Source organism: Dreissena polymorpha, chromosome 10 (genome assembly GCF_020536995.1).
Source record: "Dreissena polymorpha isolate Duluth1 chromosome 10, UMN_Dpol_1.0, whole genome shotgun sequence".
Classification (NCBI taxonomy): domain Eukaryota; kingdom Metazoa; phylum Mollusca; class Bivalvia; order Myida; family Dreissenidae; genus Dreissena; species Dreissena polymorpha.
The window spans coordinates 17,628,521-17,654,438 of record NC_068364.1 but is presented as its reverse complement, the minus strand read 5'-3'; the positions used below and the strand labels follow the sequence as shown (position 1 = coordinate 17,654,438).

Genomic DNA, 25,918 nt, shown 5'->3' with positions numbered 1-25,918 from the left:
ACAATTTAACACATATAAAAATCGTATAGTCTCGCTTTAATCGTTTGAAAAAAGAATGCCATATTGTACAGAATCATCAAACAATAAAAAACATATTCAAAAGTTTGCTATCTTCCAGAATGTAAAACTATCATATATAATTAATTCCACTTAATCTTCTTGTGCTTAAAAAAAAAATTTAAAAAAGGGAGACAACTCTGTATTTCAACATAATTTTTCAAAAGCCATTTTGCAGTTACTTCCTTTGACATGCTAAACTAGAGTGTTCACAAGCTGCTTTTCTATATAAATATAAGGAAAATGACCCCCCCCCCCCCCCCCAGCGGCCATGCTTTTTTCCCGATCAGAACCATTTTCGAACTCAACCGTCATATCCAGAAAACACATGTTCTGACCAAATTTCATGAACATTGGACCAAAAATGTGACTTCTAGAGGGTTCACATGTTTTCACTATATATAGAGAGAGAAAACTGCCCCGCCCCCTAGCGGCCATGTTTTTTCACCGATCTGGACCATTTTCGAACTCGTCCAAGATATCAATGAAACCAGTGTTTTGACCAAGTTTCATGATGATTGGGCAAAAATTGTGACTTCTAGAGTGTTCACAATGTTTCTCTATAGCCATATAAGGAATACTGCCCTGCCCCCTGGCGGCCATGTTTTTCAATGAGCCAGAACCATTTTTGAAGTTAACCAACATATCATTAAGACAAACATTTTGACAAAGTTACATGTAGATTGGGCATCAAATGTGACTTCTACAGTGTTCACAAGGTTATTCTTTTTTTTTGACCTAGTGACCTAGTTTTTGACTCAGCATGACCCAGTTTCGAACTCAGTCAAGGTATCAATGGCACAAATGTTCTGACCAAGTTTCATGAAAATCAGACAATAAATGTGGCCTCTAGAGTGTTCACAAGGCCAAATGTTGACGACGCACAACGCACGATGCACGACGCAACACGTAAAAAAGGCGATCACAAAAGCTCACCATGAGCACGTTGTGCTCAGGTGAGCTAATAAACAACAGCAAATAAAAGTTATTATTGTTAAAACCATATTTGATTAGTTTTGAAAAACCAATTAGTGTTTGGTTGTATATTCTTAAAAGCAACATACATTTACTAGAGAGCTGTTGTAGTATTCACAAAACTAACAAACAATTCAAAAGTAGACTCTCATACTTATTGATTTTCTTGCACACATGATTAAAGGACCTCATGGCTGGCAATAAATTATACTTTTTAGGAAGGACCAGATATGTAAGATTGAGCATTTTCCCTTTTCAGCACATTCACAGTTAACAAATGCGTCACACTTACTGGAGGTAAGATTAGCCAGCTCATCAGCAGGCATTGTAGGATTCAGTTCGGTGAGTTTAGGCGATTCCTTAGTACCGTATGCAATCTCATGCTGCCTATAGAGGCGATGCAGACGTAGACGGGTCAGCCAATCATCAAACAGGGCCCTCTTCAACTGTTGGGTTGACAAAATTGCAAAATGAGTCTTCAACTTTTTGTGTCATTTTTCTGATATCTGGACAGGTTCTGAGAAACTGGGCTTAATGCATGTGCATAAAGTGTATCCCAGAATAGCCTGTGCAGTCCACACAGGCTTATCAGGGATGACACTTTTAGTCATAATGAAATTTTCTGTTTATAAGAGGAATCTCTAAACCAAAATCCACAGTAGGCGGAAAAAGTTTTCCTTGATTAGCCAGTTCTGACTGCACAGGCTAATCTGGGACAACACTTTAGGCACACACATTTAGCCCAGTTTTCCCAGAACCAGGCTTATAGTAAAAAACACAAAGTAATTAACATCCAATAGTATACTTATATCCATGCACTACACTTCAATACTTTAAACATGTATATATGACCACACTTTGTTCATACCTAGATATGATGGACCAACTAAGACCAATTTAGTCCAACTTATGTACTACACTTATATACCTCTACATGTAAATGTTGATATTTCACTACACTTCTTTTATACCTAGAAATGGAAGACCAACTTACAGAATACACTTTCTGGAGTCTGCCTAGGTCAAATATTAGTCACTTCTCCCTTGACTGGAATTTAGGAGCAGTCAGGAAAAATCAATGTAAGTGTTATGATAATATCATGAAATTATTTGCATTATTAAGCCATTTAATAATATAAAATACGCAATTTTAATTACATTTATGAGCGCATCTTATTCTTCAAATATCATAATTGTTATTTGAATTAACCAGAGAGTAAAAAGAAAACAACAAAACAAACATAGCACTCAAAGCATTCAAGTGTTCATTAAAGTACATAATAAAATTACATACGCACCCCAACCACAAACACTTTTTTGGGGGGGAGGGATAACATTTTATATAATAAATTTCCTATTGAATATATTTTTTTCTCAACAAAACATTACCTTGTTATCATATTTAAAAATGCAATGTACAAATAATAAATCCTATTTAATGTTTGATGATCACAACCGTATTACTGAAAAACAGAATGTGACAGAATCAATAAAGGTATGCCAGAGAAGACAAAATTGCAAGCTGTTATCTTTTCTTATGAATAGTGCATCATCAGACAACATTATTAACGGTTGTTCCTTTACATGCCAAGTGAAGGCACATTTCTAAGGAGTTTACGCTGTAAGGGTGAAACTGGTTTATCACAGGGGATATTTCAAAAGCAGCAATCATTTGAACTTATGTATCAATGTAATCACTCTTCATTAGCTTGATAGAGGTAAGATACGTTAAAAGTATCAGACAGTTTATTGAATTGGATTTAACAAAAAAATCATGTTGGTTAAAATTTAAAAGGGAGGGTGTATTACAGGTTTTATATGTTGATAAATTCACTTGATAATTAGGGAGTAATGAATTTTCCCTGGCTTTTAGAACAAAGCAAAATAGCATATCATGGGCCATATATTTGCCAAAGTTGCCCCCTTCACCTATCCCTGCACCTTTATACATTGCTACAGTGAACAACGTATGCACTATACATCTATGCATTGATACAATAAACAACTTATGCACAACACATCTACACCTTAATAGTATAAAATGTATGCACTTCACTCTTATACCTTGATATTATAAAATATATGCACACAACTTAAATACCTTGATATAATAAAAACATGTGCAATACACTTCTATACGATGACATATGGAACAACTAATGCACAACGCTCCTATACCTTAATATAGTAAACAACTTATTAAATACACTTCTGCACCTTGATATTGTAAAACATATGCACTTCACTTGTATACCTTGATATGGTAGACCAACTCTTCAGCATCAATATCTATTTGATGACACTACACTTGTATACCTTGATATGGTAGACCAACTCTTCATCATCAATATCTATTTGATGACACTACACTTGCAAACCTTGATATGGTAGACCAACTCTTCAGCATCAATATCTATTTGATGACACTACACTTGTATACCTTGATATGGTAGACCAACTCTTCAGCATCAATATCTATTTGATGACACTTCACTTGTATACCTTGATATGGTAGACCAACTCTTCAGCATCAATATCTATTTGATGACACTACACTTGTATACCTTGATATGGTAGACCAACTCTTCAGCATCAATATCTATTTGATGACACTTCACTTGTATACCTTGATATGGTAGACCAACTCTTCAGCATCAATATCTATTTGATGACACTACACTTGTATACCTTGATATGGTAGACCAACTCTTCAGCATCAATATCTATTTGATGACACTTCACTTGTATACCTTGATATGGTAGACCAACTCTTCAGCATCAATATCTATTTGATGACACTTCACTTGTATACCTTGATATGGTAGACCAACTCTTCAGCATCAATATCTATTTGATGACACTACACTTGTATACCTTGATATGGTAGACCAACTCTTCAGCATCAATATCTATTTGATGACACTACACTTGCATACCTTGATATGGTAGACCAACTCTTCATCATCAATATCTATTCGCTGACACTACACTTGCAAACCTTGATATGGTAGACCAACTCTTCAGCATCAATATCTATTTGATGACACTACACTTGTATACCTTGATATGGTAGACCAACTCTTCAGCATCAATATCTATTTGATGACACTTCACTTGTATACCTTGATATGGTAGACCAACTCTTCAGCATCAATATCTATTTGATGACACTTCACTTGTATAACTTGATATGGTAAACCAACTTTTCAGCATCAATATCTATTTGATGACACTACACTTGTATACCTTGATATGGTAGACCAACTCTTCAGCATCAATATCTATTGGATGACACTTCACTTGTATACCTTAATAGGGTAGACCAACTCTTCAGCATCAATATCTATTTGATGACACTACACTTGTATACCTTGATATGGTAGACCAACTCTTCAGCATCAATATCTATTTGATGACACTACACTTGTATACCTTGATATGGTAGACCAACTCTTCAGCATCAATATCTATTTGATGACACTTCACTTGTATACCTTGATATGGTAGACCAACTCTTCAGCATCAATATCTATTTGATGACACTTCACTTGTATACCTTGATATGGTAGACCAACTCTTCAGCATCAATATCTATTTGATGACACTACACTTGTATACCTTGATATGGTAGACCAACTCTTCAGCATCAATATCTATTTGATGACACTACACTTGCATACCTTGATATGGTAGACCAACTCTTCATCATCAATATCTATTCGCTGACACTACACTTGCAAACCTTGATATGGTAGACCAACTCTTCAGCATCAATATCTATTTGATGACACTACACTTGTATACCTTGATATGGTAGACCAACTCTTCAGCATCAATATCTATTTGATGACACTTCACTTGTATACCTTGATATGGTAGACCAACTCTTCAGCATCAATATCTATTTGATGACACTTCACTTGTATAACTTGATATGGTAAACCACCTTTTCAGCATCAATATCTATTTGATGACACTACACTTGTATACCTTGATATGGTAGACCAACTCTTCAGCATCAATATCTATTGGATGACACTTCACTTGTATACCTTAATACGGTAGACCAACTCTTCAGCATCAATATCTATTTGATGACACTACACTTGTATACCTTGATATGGTAGACCAACTCTTCAGCATCAATATCTATTTGATGACACTACACTTGTATACCTTGATATGGTAGACCAACTCTTCAGCATCAATATCTATTTGATGACACTACACTTGTATACCTTGATATGGTAGACCAACTTTTCAGCATCAATATCTATTTGATGACACTACACTTGTATACCTTGATATGGTAGACCAACTCTTCAGCATCAATATCTATTGGATGACACTACACTTGTATACCTTGATATGGTAGACCAAATCTTCAGCATCAATATCTATTGGATGACACTTCACTTGTATACCTTAATATGGTAGACCAACTCTTAAGCATCAATATCTATTTGATGACACTACACTTGTATACCTTGATATGGTAGACCAACTCTTCAGCATCAATATCTATTTGATGACACTACACTTGTATACCTTGATATGGTAGACCAACTCTTCAGCATCAATATCTATTTGATGACACTACACTTGTATACCTTGATATGGTAGACCAACTCTTCAGCATCAATATCTATTGGATGACACTACACTTGTATACCTTGATATGGTAGACCAACTCTTCAGCATCAATATCTATTTGATGACACTATACTTGTATACCTTGATATGGTAGACCAACTCTTCAGCAACAATATCTATTTGATGACACTACACTTGTATACCTTGATATGGTAGACCAACTCTTCAGCATCAATATCTATTTGATGACACTACACTTGTATACCTTTATATGGTAGACCAACTCTTCAGCATCAATATCTATTCGATGACGATTCCTCTTGAATGCAAGAACAGATAGGCCAATGTCAATGACTCCATGGTATTTCCCCTTCTGAATCTGCAAAAAAAAGTAACAAATTAGTATAACTTTGTAAAAGAAATTGGCCATGCACTGTGAAATTGGGTTTTAATGCATGTGCGTAAAGTGTTGCCCCAGATTAGACTGTGCAGTCTGTGCAGGCTTATCAGGTACGACACTTCCCGCCTAAACTGGATTTTTAAGATACTTCCTTTAAACGAAAAATATCATAAAAGCAAAGTTGTCCCTGATTGACCTGTGCAGACAGCACAGACTAATCTGGGACGACACTTTACGCACATGCATTAAGCCCCCTTGTCACACAGCACGGCTCAAATATTTTATTTTTATTAGGAACGGGAACAGTATCTGCAATTTGTACCCAGGTATCCGTATCAAATATCTTAATACTGCTACAAAAACATAACCTATAAGCAACATATACAATTTTTCTTTTAGTCATAATTTCATTTAACAAGAGGGTTCTGATAGCTCTTAAATCTATTGAAAAACACATTATTGTCAAATATAGACCTGCTGTGCTAGTCCAAATACACATTATTGTCAAATATAGACCTGCTGTGCTAGTCCAAATACACATTATTGTCAAATATAGACCTGCTGTGCTAGTCCAAATACACATTATTGTCAAATATAGACCTGCTGTGCTAGTCCAAATACACATTATTGTCAAATATAGACCTGCTGTGCTAGTCCAAATACACATTATTGTCAAATATAGACCTGCTGTGCTAGTCCAAATACACATTATTGTCAAATATAGGCCTGCTGTGCTAGTCCAAATACACATTATTGTCAAATATAGACCTGCTGTGCTAGTCCAAATACACATTATTGTCAAATATAGACCTGCTGTGCTGTCCGACTCATCTGACAAAAATTCAAGCATTATATATTGTTGTGATACAAATTCTGATCATTTTTCATAAAGATGGAGTCCTAAATGTAGCTTTTTGACACCTATTGAAACAAGATTTGCACTTGACCTTTTTATTATGTCAAAATAAATATTCTGACAAAGCTTCATGACGATTCAATCATAAATGTGGCTTTCAGAGAGGTAAAAGATTTTTCACAGACTTCACCATGTAGTCTAGTTTTTTGACACACATGACCCATGTTCAAAAATAAAGTACAAATTTCAAGATTAAAACAATTTTTTTTAATAAAATTCATTTTATTATTAAATACTTACCTGTTATTGTATGCTTATACTTTCCAAGGGGAAATAACTCATCCGGAATTTTAACTGGGAATCCGCCACCTCAATACCGTAATACAGGTCAGGTTAAACATAGTGCACTGCAACCTAGCCAAAAATCGGTAACCAACCCTCAATATTCTTTCAATATATATACAAAAATATTAATCGAATAGCGGGGTGGGAGGTGGGACTTACCGATAACAGGTAAGTATTTAATAATTAAAATGAATTTTATTTAAAAAATTTGTTTTAATGTCATAAATACTGACCTGTTATCGTATGCTGATTTTGCAGCTGCGGTGTGAAGGTTCGTATATATTTTCCCAACACAGTAGAACCCATAAACAGGGTTATCAGCTAATGATATCAAGTAATCTTCGTTAAAACGGTATTAATTATGACTTCTCGGACAGAGTAATATGTCTATGTCGTAAAGAAGACACTACCGTTAGTGAAACCACAACAAGTCCAAACATATACAAATTGTATTGTTGGCGCTTCAGAAAACGAAGATAAAAAGATGACAAAGGTGGTCAGATTCCTCCAGTAAACAGCTTAGAGCAGATCCTAAAAAGGAATGAATCCTTAGATAGGATAAGAGTAACTTTCCTTAGTCGAGGTCTGACCCCTGAGAAATAGAAGCTGCAGACACATCTCCCTCCCCTTTTTTGGAGAAATGAAGAGTGTCTTTTGAGAACCTCAAATGGACTTCCAACTAACACTGCTGAGATAGAACTTCAAAGCCCTGATTGCCCAAAGAAGTTTATCCTCATCTTCATGACTACCAGTTTAAGAAAAAAACTTGGAAACTTGAAGGTAGAAGCCACATAGAGGACTTGATATTAAGCAAGGAATCCTGGCTGACACAACAAAGTGAAAACGACAATAGATCCAACTGGAATTGGTTGTATTCAACAGAAAAAGCATGAATTTCACTTCTCCGTATGGTAAAAGCCATAATAAGAAGGAAAACCGTCTTAAAATTATAATGGAACTGTTAATAAGCCTGGTGAAAAAGGTTCATAGGGAGCTCATTAAGCATCCCAACATGTAACACAAGTCAAAACCGCTTAAGAAGGTAAAGGAACGAAAAACATAGTGTTGACGTTCCATAGTTTGGATCAGTTCCAAAATAGGTAAGACAGCACAGAGTTGCGATGACTTACACAAAACAAGGTATACGAAAGCATAATCTCTATCCTTTGATGAAGAAAAGAACAAATTTCTTATCATCAAGAAAAAGAAGAGAAAAACCTCTATGTATCTAGCAGAGTGATTAAGGTAATAACTATGCTCTCGAATACCCAGTAAAAAATGAATTTCCATAGAACCTTTATACAGTTCTGATGGAATTATCCTTGCACAAGTAACAAGGATTGAAACTCTAACAGAAAAACGTTCTTCTATAGAGATAACTAAAAGTTATTAATATCCAGACATGTAGTGGCACATGTTTGGATCAGTAAAAATATGTCTCTCTGAGATATGATATTTGACCTGTGAAGAAGTTTTTTGAAAATAATTGTTCAGGAGACTTAAAAGGTCGTAGAACCATAATCCCATGGTTCATTAAGTATATTGCATGAACGAATAAGTTCCTGATTTCCAGTTACAGGAGTGATAATATGATCACCTCCGTGTCTGTAAGTAAACCACGACCGATGAGTGATAGTTGAAACCATCACAAAGGAATCGTGAAAATGTGTTGTAAATGAAAAACAGCTCAAAAGAATTTTCGCTTTTCAAGATGTAGATGTGCTATTCATTAGGATACCACATAATTGAGAAAAATCAAGATACGTTGTTCTATGTGATCGTCCATAACCTTCTCTGCTCACATCTGTATAAGATGTAAGGAAGGTTGTGGTAGAATAAACTATATTCTTGCCAAGATAATCTTCTAGTCTAGACACCACTGAATAGTGGTAAATAATGACAAAAAGATGGAAATCTGTGTCATTGAATAATCCCGAGATTAATACAATTATCTTAAAAATAAAGCTGAAACGGACGTAAGAAAAGACGTCTCAGCAGAAGGACAGGTGACCGGACCGGTAAATACCGACCGGTGACCGGAACCATTTGTCAAGGATGGGTGGGCAAAGAAACCACGGCAAGCCGAACTTTTCCACTCCAAACACACTTGAAAATTGGTAGAAAAGGACAGTGTTTAACACTTACAAGTTTATGACCTATCTACAGAATATAGCCTCTTCTTGAACCAATAACAGGCGCCTTTAAAATCCTGGATAATACAGGTCGCGAAGTCATCGATTTGCGAAGTACGAAAATATGATTGACAGTGGTACCTCCGGAACCGGAGGTGTGATGGCAGAAAAAGGTGAAAACCCTAGGAGTAACCTTAAGCGGGTCCACGCTTGCCGGTAGAATGCATGGAAGTCTTAAATTCTGACTTGATTAATCCATTTACTTTAAGACTTCTAACCGGGACAAATTCCGAAAGGAATACGACCAGTTATAGGAAGACGGCCTGTTATGGCCAGAAGTGTAATAGAAGAATAACTTTAAGATGAGGTCCCTCCAGATCCTAGGATCTAAGATCTGAGTTCAATAGGTCCTAAGCAATCTACAAGACTGTAGCCGCTATGCGGTCAATCTGATAGGCAATCCTATGTATCAGAACTCTTGTTGATTCCAGTAGCTTGAAAATATGCACTGTCGTAGGAGCAATAGAAAAGCAGAAGTCGATACAAAATGTCGTCTTGCTAATCCTGCTAGCGTCATTAATGTGTCCCAACTGTTCCATGATACTGACTGCAAAGTCTGTAGCCGACTGGTAAAGGCGGTTAAAACAATTCATCCTTCGGGTCTCGAACATAAATTAATAGAGGTCAAATAGTAATTTTCGACCTCAATGCTAGTCTCCGAGCCCACTTCAGCCGATCTATCCGCAAGACCAGTAGTCTGCATGTAGCCAGTTGAGATAGAAGTACAAATAACAGATATGGCATGATTTGGTAACCGTCGCCAGTAGAACATCAGTATTGAAAAACACAAAAAGTCATGTAGATTGTTGAATCCATAAAATATAGTATTCAATACAATCATAGCCAGGGGTACACAACTAGGTAATGTAGACGATACCCGTGATACTAAAAATTGACCGATGAAAACACAGTGGAATACCGGTAATTGGTAACTGGTGACCGAACCGGACCGGTCAATGACCGGTTACTGTAGCCAGGTGAACGGACCAGTCATAATATGACCGGTGACGTTACCAGTTAAAGACCGAAAAATGGTGGAATCCATATGGTCTGATATCAATGTCAAGCACTGCTCGGAAAAGAAGATCGTGCCAAAAAAATCCAATCCGATGGCGATGAGACATCACTTATTCTGACCGGTGATCAGTGATCGGTGATATGACCGATGAATGGTGACAGATGAAATATCTGGTGCAGAAGAATGACCATCCACGAAGTCATCTGATAATGTTAACCGGAAAACAACGGTAGATTATCAGTATTAATAGGTATAAGTGTCCTTGTAGTCGTAGTGGAGAAAAGAACAGCTTATCCCGAAGCCTGAAAGTTAAACGAACTAGTGTTCGTATACAACTACGGCTTGGTGACTGCAACATGTGTGGATGCCATAAGAAAAACCATCACACGTGGAATGGAGACATGATATTCCTAAAGGAATAAAATGGAGAACGTTGATATGACCAGTAGGTTCATTAACGCCTACGTGAGAAGTGGCGACATCCATATAACTGCGATGCCGAAATATTATTCGGCTACGCTGGAAATATTGTCTTCTACAATATTGTCTCCGTGAGCATTGACGTGATCGCTTACGAGCGTATCAACGCCGAGAACTGCTCAATGAAGGAGAGGTATGTTCGATAACTATCCTGTTGTGCTCAATGAAGTCCGCTGATGTCTACGTGAAGGTTGACGACGTCCTCGTTTCCTGCGATGTCGAGATCTGGATCGGCCGAGATGTGGATCGGCTGCGATGAGACCGAGATCTTCTAGAATAACGTCTCCGTGAGTGACGACGTGATCGCTTACGAGAGCCGCGACGATGAGAACTGCTCGACGAGGAAGAGTGTGTCCGATGTCTAATCCTTGATGAAGACGATGTATTCGACGACGAATAGGAGAATAATTCAATGAAGAAGACCGAGTTCTTCTTCTTGACCGGTGACTGGTGTTATCGGTGGCAGGCCTAACTGATGACTGTTGACCGGTGACCAGACCGGTGATCAATGACCGTACCGGTGACCGGACCTGACATGACCGGACCGGTGACATGACCGGTGACCTGACCGGACCGGTGATCAATGACCGGACCGGACCGGTGACCAGACCGGTGACCAGACCGGACTGGTGACATGACCGGACCGGTGACATGACCGGTGACCGGACCGGAATGGTGATCAATGACCGGACTGGACCGGTGACATGACCGGTGACCGGACCGGAATGGTGACCGGACCGGTGACATGACCGGTGACCGGAGCGGACCGGTGACATGACCGGTGACCGGACCGGTGATCAATGACCGGACCGGACAGTCAGACGTCGATCAATGGTCCGTGATCAACGTCCCCGATGACGTACCGGTCATATCATGACCAGTGTTGTCACCCGATTAATGACCGTATGGCGGATGCCAAATGGTCCGGCATTGGTCGATGTCCTTGACCAATGCCATCGGGCAAAGACCGGCTGACGGGTGTCGCCATATGGTCTGATGTTGACCGACTGTCTAAGAGACTTAGCATAGTACGGTCGCGATCGTGCCCGATACCCGGTGACTGATACTGCAACTATCATCCATGATCTGCGAAGTCACCGGGTATTTATCCACTCTTGTTTCTGCGACCATCATGTAGTCGAATATATGAAAAACAAGAGCAAAGCATATTCAACCATAAACATGTCACAGACCAGATTATCATACGGCACATAAAATCATTATTTGACCATAATGAAAATTATAATAATACTGCCGTAGATCATAAATTAAACAAAAGTTTAATTCAAAACAGATGAAAAATAAAACGACAATCAATTAGATTGTCATACGGAACGATAAAATCATTATTGCACACAATGGCAAATGATAAACAATCTGTCAATAGAAGAACACGCTTTGCACGATCTCGTAACACATTAGAAGAACATGCTTTGCACGTTCTAGCAATGTATTAGAAGAGCACGTTTTGCATGTGGCTTGTTCGATAAAAACAAGCATGGCTTACCTTTTACAAATGAAACAAAATCCATTAAATCCACACAAATTAATCCGAATGAGAAATAAAAAGATAAATAACACAATTTATCTATTCAAAACCCCAATCAACCAAGTAAAAAACAATATTTTAATTCAGAGCCGTAAAAGACACGTATACACCTGGTTGATCCGGAAAGAATATTGAGGGTTGGTTACAGATTTTTGGCTAGGTTGCATTGCACTATGTTTAACCTGACCTGTATTACGGTATTGAGGTGGCGGATTCCCAGTTAAAATTCCGGATAAGTGATTTCCCCTTGGAAAGTATAAGCATACGATAACAGGACAGTATTTATGACATTAAAATTTTGACAAAGTTTCATCAAGTTGAATCATAAATGTGGCTCCTCAAGTTGTTATCTTAAAAAATAAATTATACATGGTTTGCAAAACTGGTCTTGATATAAAAAAAAGCATGCTGACAATTTGTCATCAATATTCAGCCATTAATGTTAGCTTTAGAAATGCTGACCTAGTCCTTTGACACTCGGGACCCAGATCCAAACTTGGCATAGATATTGTTAACCCTTTCAGTGCTGGAACCGAATTTGATGGGCCTTTGCAAACAGTTTGGATCCAGATGAGAAGCCACAGAACGTGGCGTCTCATCAGGATCCAAACTGTTTGCTATTTTGATAGTATTCTTTGAAAAAATATCGAAGAAAATGCTAATTTTAGAAATTCAGCACACAACATTTTAGCAGACGACAAATTTCCCAGCATGCAAAGGGATATACAATCTGACCAAGTTTTATCAAGAACGTGTTCTATATGTGGCTTCTACAGTCGTACAAAGTGGTATCAAGGTCCAAGGTTTTTCCTAAATTTAATCCTATGCATGCTGGGAAATTTTTCGTATGCTAAAATGTTGTCTGTTAAAGATGCAAAATTAGCATTTTCTTCTATTTTTTTCAAAGAATACTATCAGAATAGCAAACAGTTTGGATCCTGATGAGATGGGTCAATGAGACACTATGTTCTGTGGCATCTCATCTGCATCAAAACTGTTTGCAAAGGCCTTTGAAATTCGGTTCCAGCACTGAAAGAGTTAACCTATTTTGGAAACATGAACAAGATTCAACCTAGCCTAGATATTGACAGGGCCTAGAGACAAAACTTTCTGCCTTTATTGAACTTGTTTTCTCTGATAAGCCTGTGCTGACTCTCAGTTTAAACAGAATAAGGCTCAAGCGGTGAGCTGTATGTCTATGAAACTGGTGAATATTTCCACTGTACTTACATCACTTGGCGATTTGCTGTAGTAGAGAATTCCCTTTTCAAGGAGGAAGTATCGCTAAAATGAAACAAGGCAATAATTAATGTGGTATTCCAATTTCAGTAAATCCAAAATGCTGATACTTCGTTATCATGCTGAGAAATATCAATAAATATTAGGAATGTTGGAAAATTTGTGACTTTAGTATCACCAAAAGTAAGGTGAGTTTCTATAAATTTGATGAAAGGAGGAGAAATTACACCCCTACGTGCAGGTGAAAGTACGCCCCTAAAATGCATCACTTTTACCCTTTCCCACTGTTCAGGTTTTATGCGGTTTGCTTCTTATCAGAGTCTAAGGGTTGGAAATGAAGCCTTTAAAACTTGAATTTAGTAAGAAAGGTCTTAAATTAAATTTAACTTTATAAGGGACAACAAAGATGTAAAAATACGTATCTAAGTGGTAAAGGGTTATTTTTACCCATTGTACCTCACCTTGTGCCAGCCTTTCATGGGCCATCGTTTTCGCTTTGAAAGATAACCCTGGTGCTTGTCCGGCAGGGTGTCACACTTCTGACCATCCCTAAGTCCCTCCATTATCTCCCACTCATTTCTTCGGGACCGTGATTTACGGCCCTTGCCATCGCGCCGTTTTGTGGGAGTGGGGATCTTCTGGGAAGCAGTAAGGCCATCTGGGGGTCGCGCAGGGTCAGTGACCGCAGCTGTTGAACGATTGTCCTCACTTTCTCCATCCTGCAACAGCAGAACAGAATGGTTACATACCAATGATTATTATGATTATGTACCATTATTCATACATGTCTTATACCAATGTATACAATGATTACATATCAATTAATATAATGGTTACATACCCCTGTATCTAATGGTAACATAACACTCTTTCTAATTTTTACCTACCATTAACATTGTGGTTACATACCACTGTAGTATACAATTGTTGAATGCTTCGGACAATAATCATATTACCGGTACCCCTTATTATATTGTATGCATACTACTGTATGTAACGGCTAGCATAGATTTTAACAAGAGCTGCCCCCAGACAAAAAGCGATAGATAGTGTCATGTTCACTATTTGTCATTCATTAAAAAAAGACTGTGAAGACATATTTGGTGATGAATATCTGAAACACTACCATTTATTTGCAAAAAAATAACCTAAAAACTTAGATCAGTACAAAAAAAACTGACAATGCGACAAAACTATATTTTCAAAAATTTTTTTTTATATAAATTTTCATTTAAATAACTATGCATTCCCCGGCTATATATCAGCCTACTACAAATACATTTCAGCATAATTCTCCATCAAAACTCTAGTTAATAAGCAAAACTGTTATACTATTTTTAGTAACATTGTCAAACATGTCATAAATCCGAAGCCTACCTTGCCTCAAATGCAATACCATAACATTGACATAAATCCATAACCTAGCTTGCCCCAAATGTAATACCATAACATTAACATAAATCCATAACCTAGCCTGCCCAAAATGCAATACCATAACATTGACATAAATCCATAACCTAGCTTGCCCCAAATGCAATACCATAACATTGACATAAATCCATAACCTAGCTTGACCCAAATGCAATACCATAACATTGACATAAATCCATAACCTAGCTTGCCCCAAATGCAATACCATTACATTGACATAAATCCATAACCTAGCTTGCCCAAAATGCAATACCATAACATTGACAAAAATCCATAACCTAGCTTGCCCCAAATGTGATTCCATAAAATTGAACTAAATCCATAATCTAACTTGCCCAAAATGCAATACCATAACATTGACAAAAATCCATAACCTAACTTGCCCCAAATGTAATACCATAACATTGACATAAATCCATAACATCGCTTGCCCCAAATGCAATACCATAACATTGACATAAATCCATAACCTAGCTTGCCTCAAATGCAATACCATAACATTGACATAAATCCATAACATAGCTTGCCCCAAATGCAATACCATAACATTGACATAAATCCATAGCCTAACTAGCCCCAAATGCTATACCATAATATTGACATAAATCCATAACATAGCTTGCCCCAAATGCAATACCATAACATTGATATAAATCCATAACATAGCTTGCCCCAAATGCAATACCATAACATTGACATAAATCCATAACATAGCTTGCCCCAAATGCAATACCATAACATTGACATAAATCCATAACATAGCTTGCCCCAAATGCAATACCATAACATTGACATAAATCCATAACCTAGCTTGCCTCAAATGCAATACCATAACATCGACATAAATCCATAACATAGCTTGCCCAAAATGCAATACCATAACATTGACATAAATCCATAGCCTAACTAGCCCCAAATGCAATACCATAATATTGACATATATACATAGCCTAACTTACGTCAAATGCATTATTATAACCATGACATAAATCCATAGCCTAGCTTGCCCCAAATGCAATACCATAACATTGACATAAATCCATAACCTAGCTTTCCCCAAATGCGATTCCATAAAATTGGTATAAATCCATAACCTAACTTGCCCAAAATGCAATACCTTAACATTGACATAAATACATAACCTAACTTGCCCCAAATGTAATACCAGAACATTGATATAAATCCATAGCTTAACTTGCCCCAAATGCAATACCATAACATTTACATAAATCCATAGCCTAACTTGCCCCAAATGCAATACCATAACATTGACATAAATCCATAACATAGCTTGCCCCAAATGCAATACCATAAAATTGACATAAATCCATAGCATAGCTTGCCCCAAATGCAATACCACAACATTGACATAAATCCATAGCCTAACTAGCCCCAAATGCAATACCATAATATTGACATTAAAATACATAGCCTAACTTGCCCCGAATGCAAAACCATAATATTGACATAAATCCATAGCCTAACTTGCCCCTTATGCAATACCATAACATTGACATAAATCTATAACCTAGCTTGCCCCAAATGCAATACCATAACATTGACATAAATCCATAACATAGCTTGCCCCAAATGCAGTACCATAACATTGACATAAATCTGTACCCCAGCTTGCCCCGAATGCAATACCATAAAATTGATATAAATCCATAACCTAACTTGCCTCAAGGCAATAGTACAATAAGTCTGCATGTTTGCTAGCTTATACACGCCAAATGTGAGCACAATACAGCACAGAAAGGTCAGGTTATTTAGTGGAAACCATTTTTGTATAACCCCTTCCGACTCAGCCAAAGTGAAAATTGCTATGTGCAAACAGCATAAAACCAGAACAGCCTGCAAATAACTCACAATCTATTTAGGTTTTATGCTATTTGCTGCTCTGACATCAGAATCTAAGGGTTGGAAATGAAGCATTTAAAACTTGGATCTAGTCAAAAAAGGTCTACACTGAAATTTAACTTTTTAAGAGACTACAAACACATCAAAATATGTATCTAAGTGGGAAGGGATAATTGGATACAGTTGCTTTGATCTAATGGGCTCCAAACGCAACCCTTAGCTAGGTGCATGTACATAAAAATGACCTTCACACAAAATTACAGCAAAATAACTCCATGTAAACTAAAGTTATTGAAAGGAATCAACTTGTTTTATTTTAGTAACGATGACTTGACATTTACTGGCCCAGATGCAGATCTGCATGCAAGCTAGCTATTCCTCAAAATATCTCTATTCAAACTGAAGTTTTTAGAATGAAACACTACATTTATGTTAGCAACAAAAACATTTAGCCAACAGGCCCAACATGCTTGGGATCCATGCAGGTTTGCTACATGCAAAGTTTTAATTCAAAGTTGGTCTATGAAAACTTAAGTTATTTATAATGAGCAAACACAAATTTTACCTAAATTTATAACTGCAAAAAGGACATTATTCTGCTAAACTGCAAGTCAGAGTTATGGCTCATGCTTAGTGACCATATAAACTGACCACTGAGACATACATTGACAAGTCTTCTGGGGGGATGGTCATATTTGGAATTTCCCGCTGCACTTGATAAAAATCTACTGAGCACATATTTTGACATTTAATTGAATATCTATAGTAATTATCAAGATTTAACATCATATGCAGTTGTTGCACACCAACATTGTTCTGAAAATACAGAAAGAGGTATAATTCTGTAAATTTATATTGGAGTTATAAGCCTTGATTAGTGACCTCGCATGAAGATTTCTAAGACATGTGTGAAGTTTCAATTGAATATATCACCCCATTAGTGCAAAAAGGTACCATGTGCCTTCTATTTTCAATGTCACATGGTATCTTTTTGCATCAAGGGGGCAAATTATGTAGTCATGGTTTGGCAAACTCACCCAATCCAAAACCGAAATTGTTAAAAAAAATCCTATTTCAAAAACAATTTTTTTTTAGAAAGAAATGTCTAATGCTCATTATATCTCTTCTTTTTTCATAAACACCTAAAGAGCTATATAACTAGAATATATACAATTTTTTTCACAAAATGGCCAGGAATAGTCCTGATGTGTCAATATTTGTTCATAAAAAAAATCCCAATTTGGTTTATTTTGTTGATAACAAAATCCCAAATTTGCCATTTTATGGATTAAAACAAGATGTGTTTGAGAAACACAATGTCCCCTTATATGACGTTTGACCTTGTAGGATGACCTTGACCTTGACCCTTCACCACTCAAAATGTGCAGCTCCTTGAGATACACACGCATTTCAAATATAAAATTGCTAGCTTCAATATTGCAGAAGTGATATTACATGCGCAATTTTGACCCATATTCTTGACCTTGAAGGATAACCTTGACCTTGACCTTTCACCACTCAAAATGTGCAGCTCCATGAGATACACATGCATGCCAAATATCAAGTTGCTATCTTCAATATTGCAAAAGTATTCATAAAATAAGCGATTTGGGCCACATATATTTGACCTCTGACCTTGAAGGATGACCTTGACCTTTCACCACTCAAAATATGCAGCTCCATGAGATACACATGCATGCCAAATATCAAGTTGCTATCTTCAATATTGCAAAAGTATTCATAAAATAAGCGATTTGGGCCACATATATTTGACCTCTGACCTTGAAGGATGACCTTGACCTTTCACCACTCAAAATGTGCAGCTCCATGAGATACACATGCATGCCAAATATCAAGTTGCTATCTTCAATATTGCAAAAGTATTCATAAAATGAGCGATTTTGGCCACCTATTTTTGACCTCTGACCTTGAAGGATGACCTTGACCTTGACCTTTCACCACTCAAAATGTGCAGCTTCATGAGATACACATGCATGCCAAATATGAAGTTGCTATCTTCAATATAGCAAAAGTTATTGCAAAATGTTAAAGTTGGCGCAAACAGACCAACCAACAGACCAACCAACCAACCAACAGACAGGGCAAAAACAATATGTCCACCACTACTATAGTGGGGGACATTTTAATCCCAATTTGACCAGACTCCTTTTCCCAAAATGGCTAGAAGTTACAGAGATACATGCTTATCGCATGCAAAACAAATCCTTGATTCCATCTTGAAGGCAATCCTTAACCTGATTGTGTAAGTTCAACAATGGGAAAAATCCTGCTGGAAGACCCGTCTCAGTTATAGGATTGGTCTGGTCAGTTAGGGATTAAAATACCCTGAACACATAAGTAGTAAAGCTTTATTTCAATTTATGCAGTAGATATAGAGATCAGGAAATATTGCAAGCAAACGTTAACATGACTATAACTAAAAGGGGCATAATTCTGTTATATCGCAGGTCAGAGTTATGGGCCTTGGTCAGTGACCTCAAACCTAACCTTCATCTTACATGCAAACCCTAACCAGTCTTGCAAGTACAAAAAGGGGCATAATCAGGCCAAAGAGTTGGTCACACTTTTAGTTTAAGTTATAATTATTATCATTTCATGAATGGTCATATAAAATGTTATAACATATTGGCTGAGCCACCACTGAATATATATGTTTAATATGAATACAAATAAAAAGTTTATACAAAACTACACTACAAATTAACAAAATTTAATTTGTATTTCTTGCTCTTATACAAAGAATTAGTAAAATACGCAAAATGATTTCGTTCTTTAGCAGATGATATCTTGGTGTATGCACATGGGAAAGTTTGGTTACGGAAGCAGCATAGAAGACAGAAGAAGGGGATGAGTTCATATCTCTATTAATAGAACACCCACATATCACTTTATTAAATGGTCACATGTCACTAAAAATAAAGGTTACCTATCGACATCACTCCAATTAAGTCTTTTTAATTAACTTCTGTTGGTTTGCATTTCAATTTGAGGGTTACAAATTTTTCATCATAAATGTTATAATGTTATAAATGCTATACAAATCTTTCAGTAGGGCAATTTCATACATACTTGTCTCTGTGCGTGCTTTAAACTACAAACAATCTGATAATGAAAAAAACAAATCTGACAAACAGATAATACACTGGTACCTCATTTTCTATGATATATCCATATATGTACAATTGACCCAACATTTAACAATCTTTTATTTCCAAGGCCAAGGAATAGCAACACCAGACACACGTTCATGCAGATTAATAATATATTTACTTATGCACCACAAGTCATGAAAACAACATGATGCCTCGATATCCAATAGTTGTCTACTGCCCACATAGTGATAAATTATCACAGTGATAGTACAATTAAGTAATTAAGGAAGAAAAACCTGGACAAAAATACCTCATCAGAAATGTCAATAGTGATTCACTGATAAAATTGCTTATTAAATATTAATTGAAAAGTCAGATATACACTTTTTTGATATGGAAAAATATATCACCAGTCATGGCCATAGTAAAGGGGAAAACTAGAAATTATGACACATGCATAAAAAGAAAAACACAATTCACAACTCAATAGTCCTGTAACTTCGCTGAAAAACAATGGACAGGAATGAAACTCAAACTTGATCTGTAAGTCAAGTAGATAGATTCACAGCCCAAAAATCAGGAAAATATTTGGAAATGTTTAGGAAAAAACTCAGGAAACAGATACGGGACGGACAGACAATATAAGTGCTTTATGCCAACCTACTGGGGACATAAAAAAACATCCATAATAAGTCGACAAACAACTCTCTTACAAGTAACACAATGTATTCCAAATTGACCCAATCAATTAAGTGTCAAATTGCTGGTAGGACAACTTTAATTTGGCCTAGTCTGTAAAAATTAAACTATTTTGTGTAAATTCTAATACATGACCAAAAGCATCTTACAACGAAACTGTCACAGTTGTTTCACACATTATATGTGTATTGGTATAATTTCTCATCTACCCCTTTTATTATTTGTTTTCTCATCTACCCCTTTAATTATTTGTTTTCTCATCTACCCCTTTAATTATTTGTATTGCTTTTGCAGCATCAATAGACCATTCCCCACTAAATTTCTCCCTCCCAAAGGACCTTGCTGTAGGAGCAATCATTAGTTAACGTGCCAATTGTTTTCTTCAGCTATCATTCAATACAAATATTGGCCAAAGGTTTCCTGCCTTTACTTATTCATAGGCAGCACATGTGCTAATTTTCTACAGCAAAACACATGATAATCTAGACACTCTGTTACATTCTGCTATGGCCTTTCACCCCAAATCAATTGCATACCAGTTATTATTACTATCTCAGTTACAAGACACCAACATTTGAATCTGGCAATTCAAAATTATATATGAAGGAATGACATATAATAACAGATGTGTTTGTCAGAAACACAATGCCCCTTCTGAGCCACTTTGAAGCCATATATTTGACCTTTGACCATGAAGGATGACCTTGACATTGACCTTTCACCAGTCAAAATTTGCAGCTCCATCATCAGAGATACACATGCATGCCAAATATCAAGTTGCTATCTTCAATATTCAAAAGTAATGAACAATGTTAAAGTTTTCGGACGGACAAACTGACAGACAGTTCAACTGCTATATGCCACCCTACTGGGAGCATAAAAATCATTTACAATAATTTCAAGGCACTATCAATCAAATATTAATAACTTCACTGCAATTTATCATGAACACTGATACCAATATTAACACCTTTACTAGTATTTTACGCTGTACCAAAATATTTGTTGAATACTGCAAATCTGCACATACTAGTCAGGATATCCCATCAGTGTAGGTGTCTTTTGTACTTCAAGGAGCTCTGCTCTTGCTAAAACGGGTCTTTTGTCTTAGGAGTTCCGACAAGCCTGCCATTGGCCTTTTGAAATTTAAAATTACACAACTTTTGAAACTGTATAATTAATTATGATGTTATTGTGTTATATATCATGGGCACAACTCTTAAATTGTATTGCATTATGTCATTATGCTATGTATTATGGGCCGGAGGCCTTGATTTACTCAATAAACTGTTCTGTTCTGTTCTTCTGTACATGTAGTAGCATGAACCAATGGCAGGGCTTAACACTAAGGCACGTCCGAATGACATTCACTGCCTGTACCCTGGTCCGGGCTAGCCAATGTCCCAGGAACATGCCCGACCGGTCGTGTGTATTTTGGACGGGATTATGTGTTCGATATCAATAAACTGCGTTTTAAACAAGCTTTTCAAAGATGCAAAAATCTTAATGCAGTATGATCAGATGATAATTAAATCCCAGAGTGAAGTCGGAGACAACAAACAGATCGTAACTCGAAATAGATTTGGAACCCCCTGATTGCAATTAAAAAGAGGCCGACAATTCAGAAAATCCCCGGCGGTTTTCCTGGTAAGATCCCGCTAGATACGGTTTTTGATTGGTTTCCTCGAAGTGACGTGTTTTCCCGATAAAAATACGTTTTAAACTAAAAGCCGGGATTGCCCTGATCGTCCGGGATCAATGAAGGTATAAAACTCGACATTAACACAAAGATACTGTAAAATTATTAGTTATTGATCAATTTTAAATAATTTTAATTTGTTTGATCAATTAAAAGTGTTTTGACAACCTTTTTACACAATTTAATTAGCAAAACTAATATTAATGGTCGATCCCGGCTTTTAGTAGAGAGTTAACCCTGTCAATTGTTACGACTACCGTAACACGTTATTTTGCGTCACCTAAGATTCACTTACCGTTTGTTGTCAGACGGCAACTGCGGCAATCTATGTAAAAAAAGTTTTAACGTTTCATGCCGTTATTAAAATTTGGCTTTACGGGTGGGGATGGGGATTCCTCGGATAAGAAAAGAAAAGGGTAGGAGGAAAGTAAGAGAAAGTATAAGGGAAAACAAACAAGGAAATTTCTCCCGAAATGGCCTGAAGATTACAAATAGATGTCTTAAGTAGATGAATATTGAATTCATAAGCATAAGTAAGGCAAGCTTAGATAAGAATGATTGAATCATAATTGCACATCTCCACGCACAAGAAAATACAAGTTGAATGATAAATATAAAGGTTTTGATAATACTTGGGTCAGGGCACATGAAAGATTGGTCAGGGCTAGTAGGTTCTGCATTTACTAGACCGAATGGGCTAGTTGAAAAAAAAGTTAGTGTTAAGCCCTGAATGGTTTTTTTAAACATAAGTTATTGATGACAAATGATTGCAGGAATACTATTTAGGGTTTCAGAAAGTATGTTCTGTGTGCTTTCATGAATTACCCCGCAAATTATATTTTTATGATTTTTTTCGGAACAATGTGTTGCGAATATTAAAATAATGCTATTGGTTTTCTAACCAAACCTGGTACTATGAGATTACTGGATAAAATGCACAAATTTTACCAAACATTTATAATTCTGATGTTTATTCTTGAAAAGATATCTTCTTTATTAACTTTAAACACCACTTTTGATCAGAAAATGCATAGATAATGATGTTTAAGTTTGTTTTTTTTATTTCAATAAGCATATAGCCTATTTTCCAGTATATTCAGCCACTATTCAGATTCCATTGACTTTTTCTTTTGAATGAAAACATTTTCAAGAAAAGTTTGATATTTAATTAAACATATCATATGTCTTTACAACAAAATAAAGGCAAAGTAATTGAAATATCAGGTACTTCCTGAGTAACATGACAATTCTAGGATGGCACCATAACAATCCAGTGATTAGCTATTATCTTCCAATCAATCTGTTATGTCATCATTTTTCTAGGAAAACATTTTATGTTTGTAATATTTCTTTAATAAATCAATAGATTAATATTGTATTAGACTAATAAAGACAAACATCAGAGGGGGTAATCACATGATAGTCAAGATGGCGACGTCCATACCGAGAGATTTTTCGCCGTTTTATACCCTTTATTACTTCTGTTTATTTTTTTAATGAAGCTCACTTTCCAGCCATATCAGTAAAAAGGTGATAAGCGTTTATTTCGTATTTAAATTCGCTTTATATCTCGACTTTACTCCCCGCAAATTTTCTTTGTGGTGCCTAATTTGGTCATCCCGCTAAGAAATTTCGCACCAAGTAAAGTAAAGATATAGAGCGAATATTACTATGAAATAAAAGCCAGTAACTTACTTCCTGATATGGCTGGAAAGTGAGCGCAATAAAACATAAAAATGCAAGTAATACAGGGTTTAAAACGACAAAAAAATACCTGCCTCGACATGGACGTCGCCATCTTGTTTGTCACGTGATAACCCCCTCTGAACATTCTGATTTAAAGTGAATATTTTGCAAATGATTGGCATTTTATTTTACTTGTGTTGCAAATTTACATGTACCTAAATCTTTACCAATGGCTTTTTTCCAAACTATATATATTATTAACATTTTGTTTTCCAAAATAAATTTTGTGATAGATTTTCTTAAAATACAAAGAATTAACTTTATCGGATATGTGTCATAATTTCCAAAAAAAGTGGTTGGTGGAACTTTGACTCGAAATTATAGGAATTTATGAAACTATAGAAAAGAAGGATATGTGTTGCTTTTTTCAATATTTTATGTGCTAACTTTGAGGCGTTAGTTTTAGCAATGATATACCGGTAAGGAGTTCCTGACCAAAATCAAGGTTATATTACTTGTAAATCATTTATGTATTGGTATAAAACAAGAAAGTGGTAGAATATTTGCGGAAAACAAAATAATTTTCATGACAACTTGTCTGGTGAAACTTTCGTTATGTTTACGGAAATTATCGATCATAGGTTTCTGAAAAACAGCATGTCCCCGTTTTTGAAAAACAAAATGACTGCACCTTAAGATTTTAATGTTACTGACTACAATTTGTTGATAACTGTATGATTTAGCTTCTCATTTAATACAGTGACAATTTCAAGGCCGATACACTTGAAATATGAAGGCTATTATGTCCTTTGGCCTATGTATATCAATATATCTGAACAATCAGCAATTTCCGTAACCACTTGGAAAATGTTGGTCAACACAAAATTTTATTAAAATTCTTAAGTTTTCCGCAAATATTCAACCGCTTCCCTAGTGTATACAAATAAATAAATTATTTTCAAGTAATAGCACATAGATTTCAGTCAGCAAAACGCTAAACGTGAAAATGTCGAAAACAAATATTCCAAACTTTTTGCTTAACAATTTGTGTTATGTAAATAGCTTGCATGCCGCATGAAATTGAATGTTCTGTCAGATAAGTGTTTTGACTTTCTTGATTGGGTGATTTCTGACTCTTTAATCCAACCAGAAAAGAGCTCTTAAACATTATTTAGACCCAAGTAATAAAGAGCCACTTTTTGTTCACTACCCAAAATTCGACCTCATGAGTTGTCTCCCTTGTTGGTTCATGATACATGTAGCAGAAAATTATTTTAAATTGAATAAATTATGATAATTAACTTTATTTTTTTATATTTCATGATTTTAAAATAAATTTGAGTCACACTTTGGATTTCATGTCTTCATGTTCTGTCTGCATAGGAGCATTTCATTAAAAACTTTGTGATTAATTCCAAGGGAAGTGTGAGGATTGGCCAGACATAAAACCAGTTTCAACCCTATCCCTAATAAGAAGCAAAGTGAAAATGACTATGTGCAAACAGCATAAAACGAGAACAGCCTGGCTGTAACTCGCAGTCTGTTCAGGTTTTGTGCTGTCTTCTGATCATCAGTATCTCAGATCTGGAGATGAAGCTTTAAAAACTTGGATCTAGTAAGAAAGGCTTTTAATTAAATATAACTTTCTAAATGGGTGAAAATAACTATCTAAGTGGTAAAGGGTTTAACCCTAATTGCTTTGCATTGACCGTTCAAAGGCAGAAAT

The 25,918-nt window shown here is 36.1% G+C and overlaps 1 protein-coding gene across 4 annotated transcripts in view; it reads right to left on the bottom strand.

Annotated features, from left to right (window-relative positions):
• The window catches only part of LOC127848382 (oxysterol-binding protein-related protein 3-like), a 102,598-nt gene that overhangs the window by 58,050 nt on the left and 18,630 nt on the right, over positions 1 to 25,918 (bottom strand). For all 4 annotated transcript variants that reach the window (XM_052380815.1, XM_052380817.1, XM_052380816.1 and 1 more), the window contains exons 3-6: positions 14,166 to 14,423; positions 13,696 to 13,749; positions 5,891 to 6,004; positions 1,325 to 1,478 (exon numbers count right to left, since the gene is read on the bottom strand). In XM_052380815.1, the coding sequence (XP_052236775.1) occupies positions 1,325 to 1,478; positions 5,891 to 6,004; positions 13,696 to 13,749; positions 14,166 to 14,423 (580 nt within the window). The remainder of the gene's footprint in view (positions 1 to 1,324; positions 1,479 to 5,890; positions 6,005 to 13,695; positions 13,750 to 14,165; positions 14,424 to 25,918) is intronic.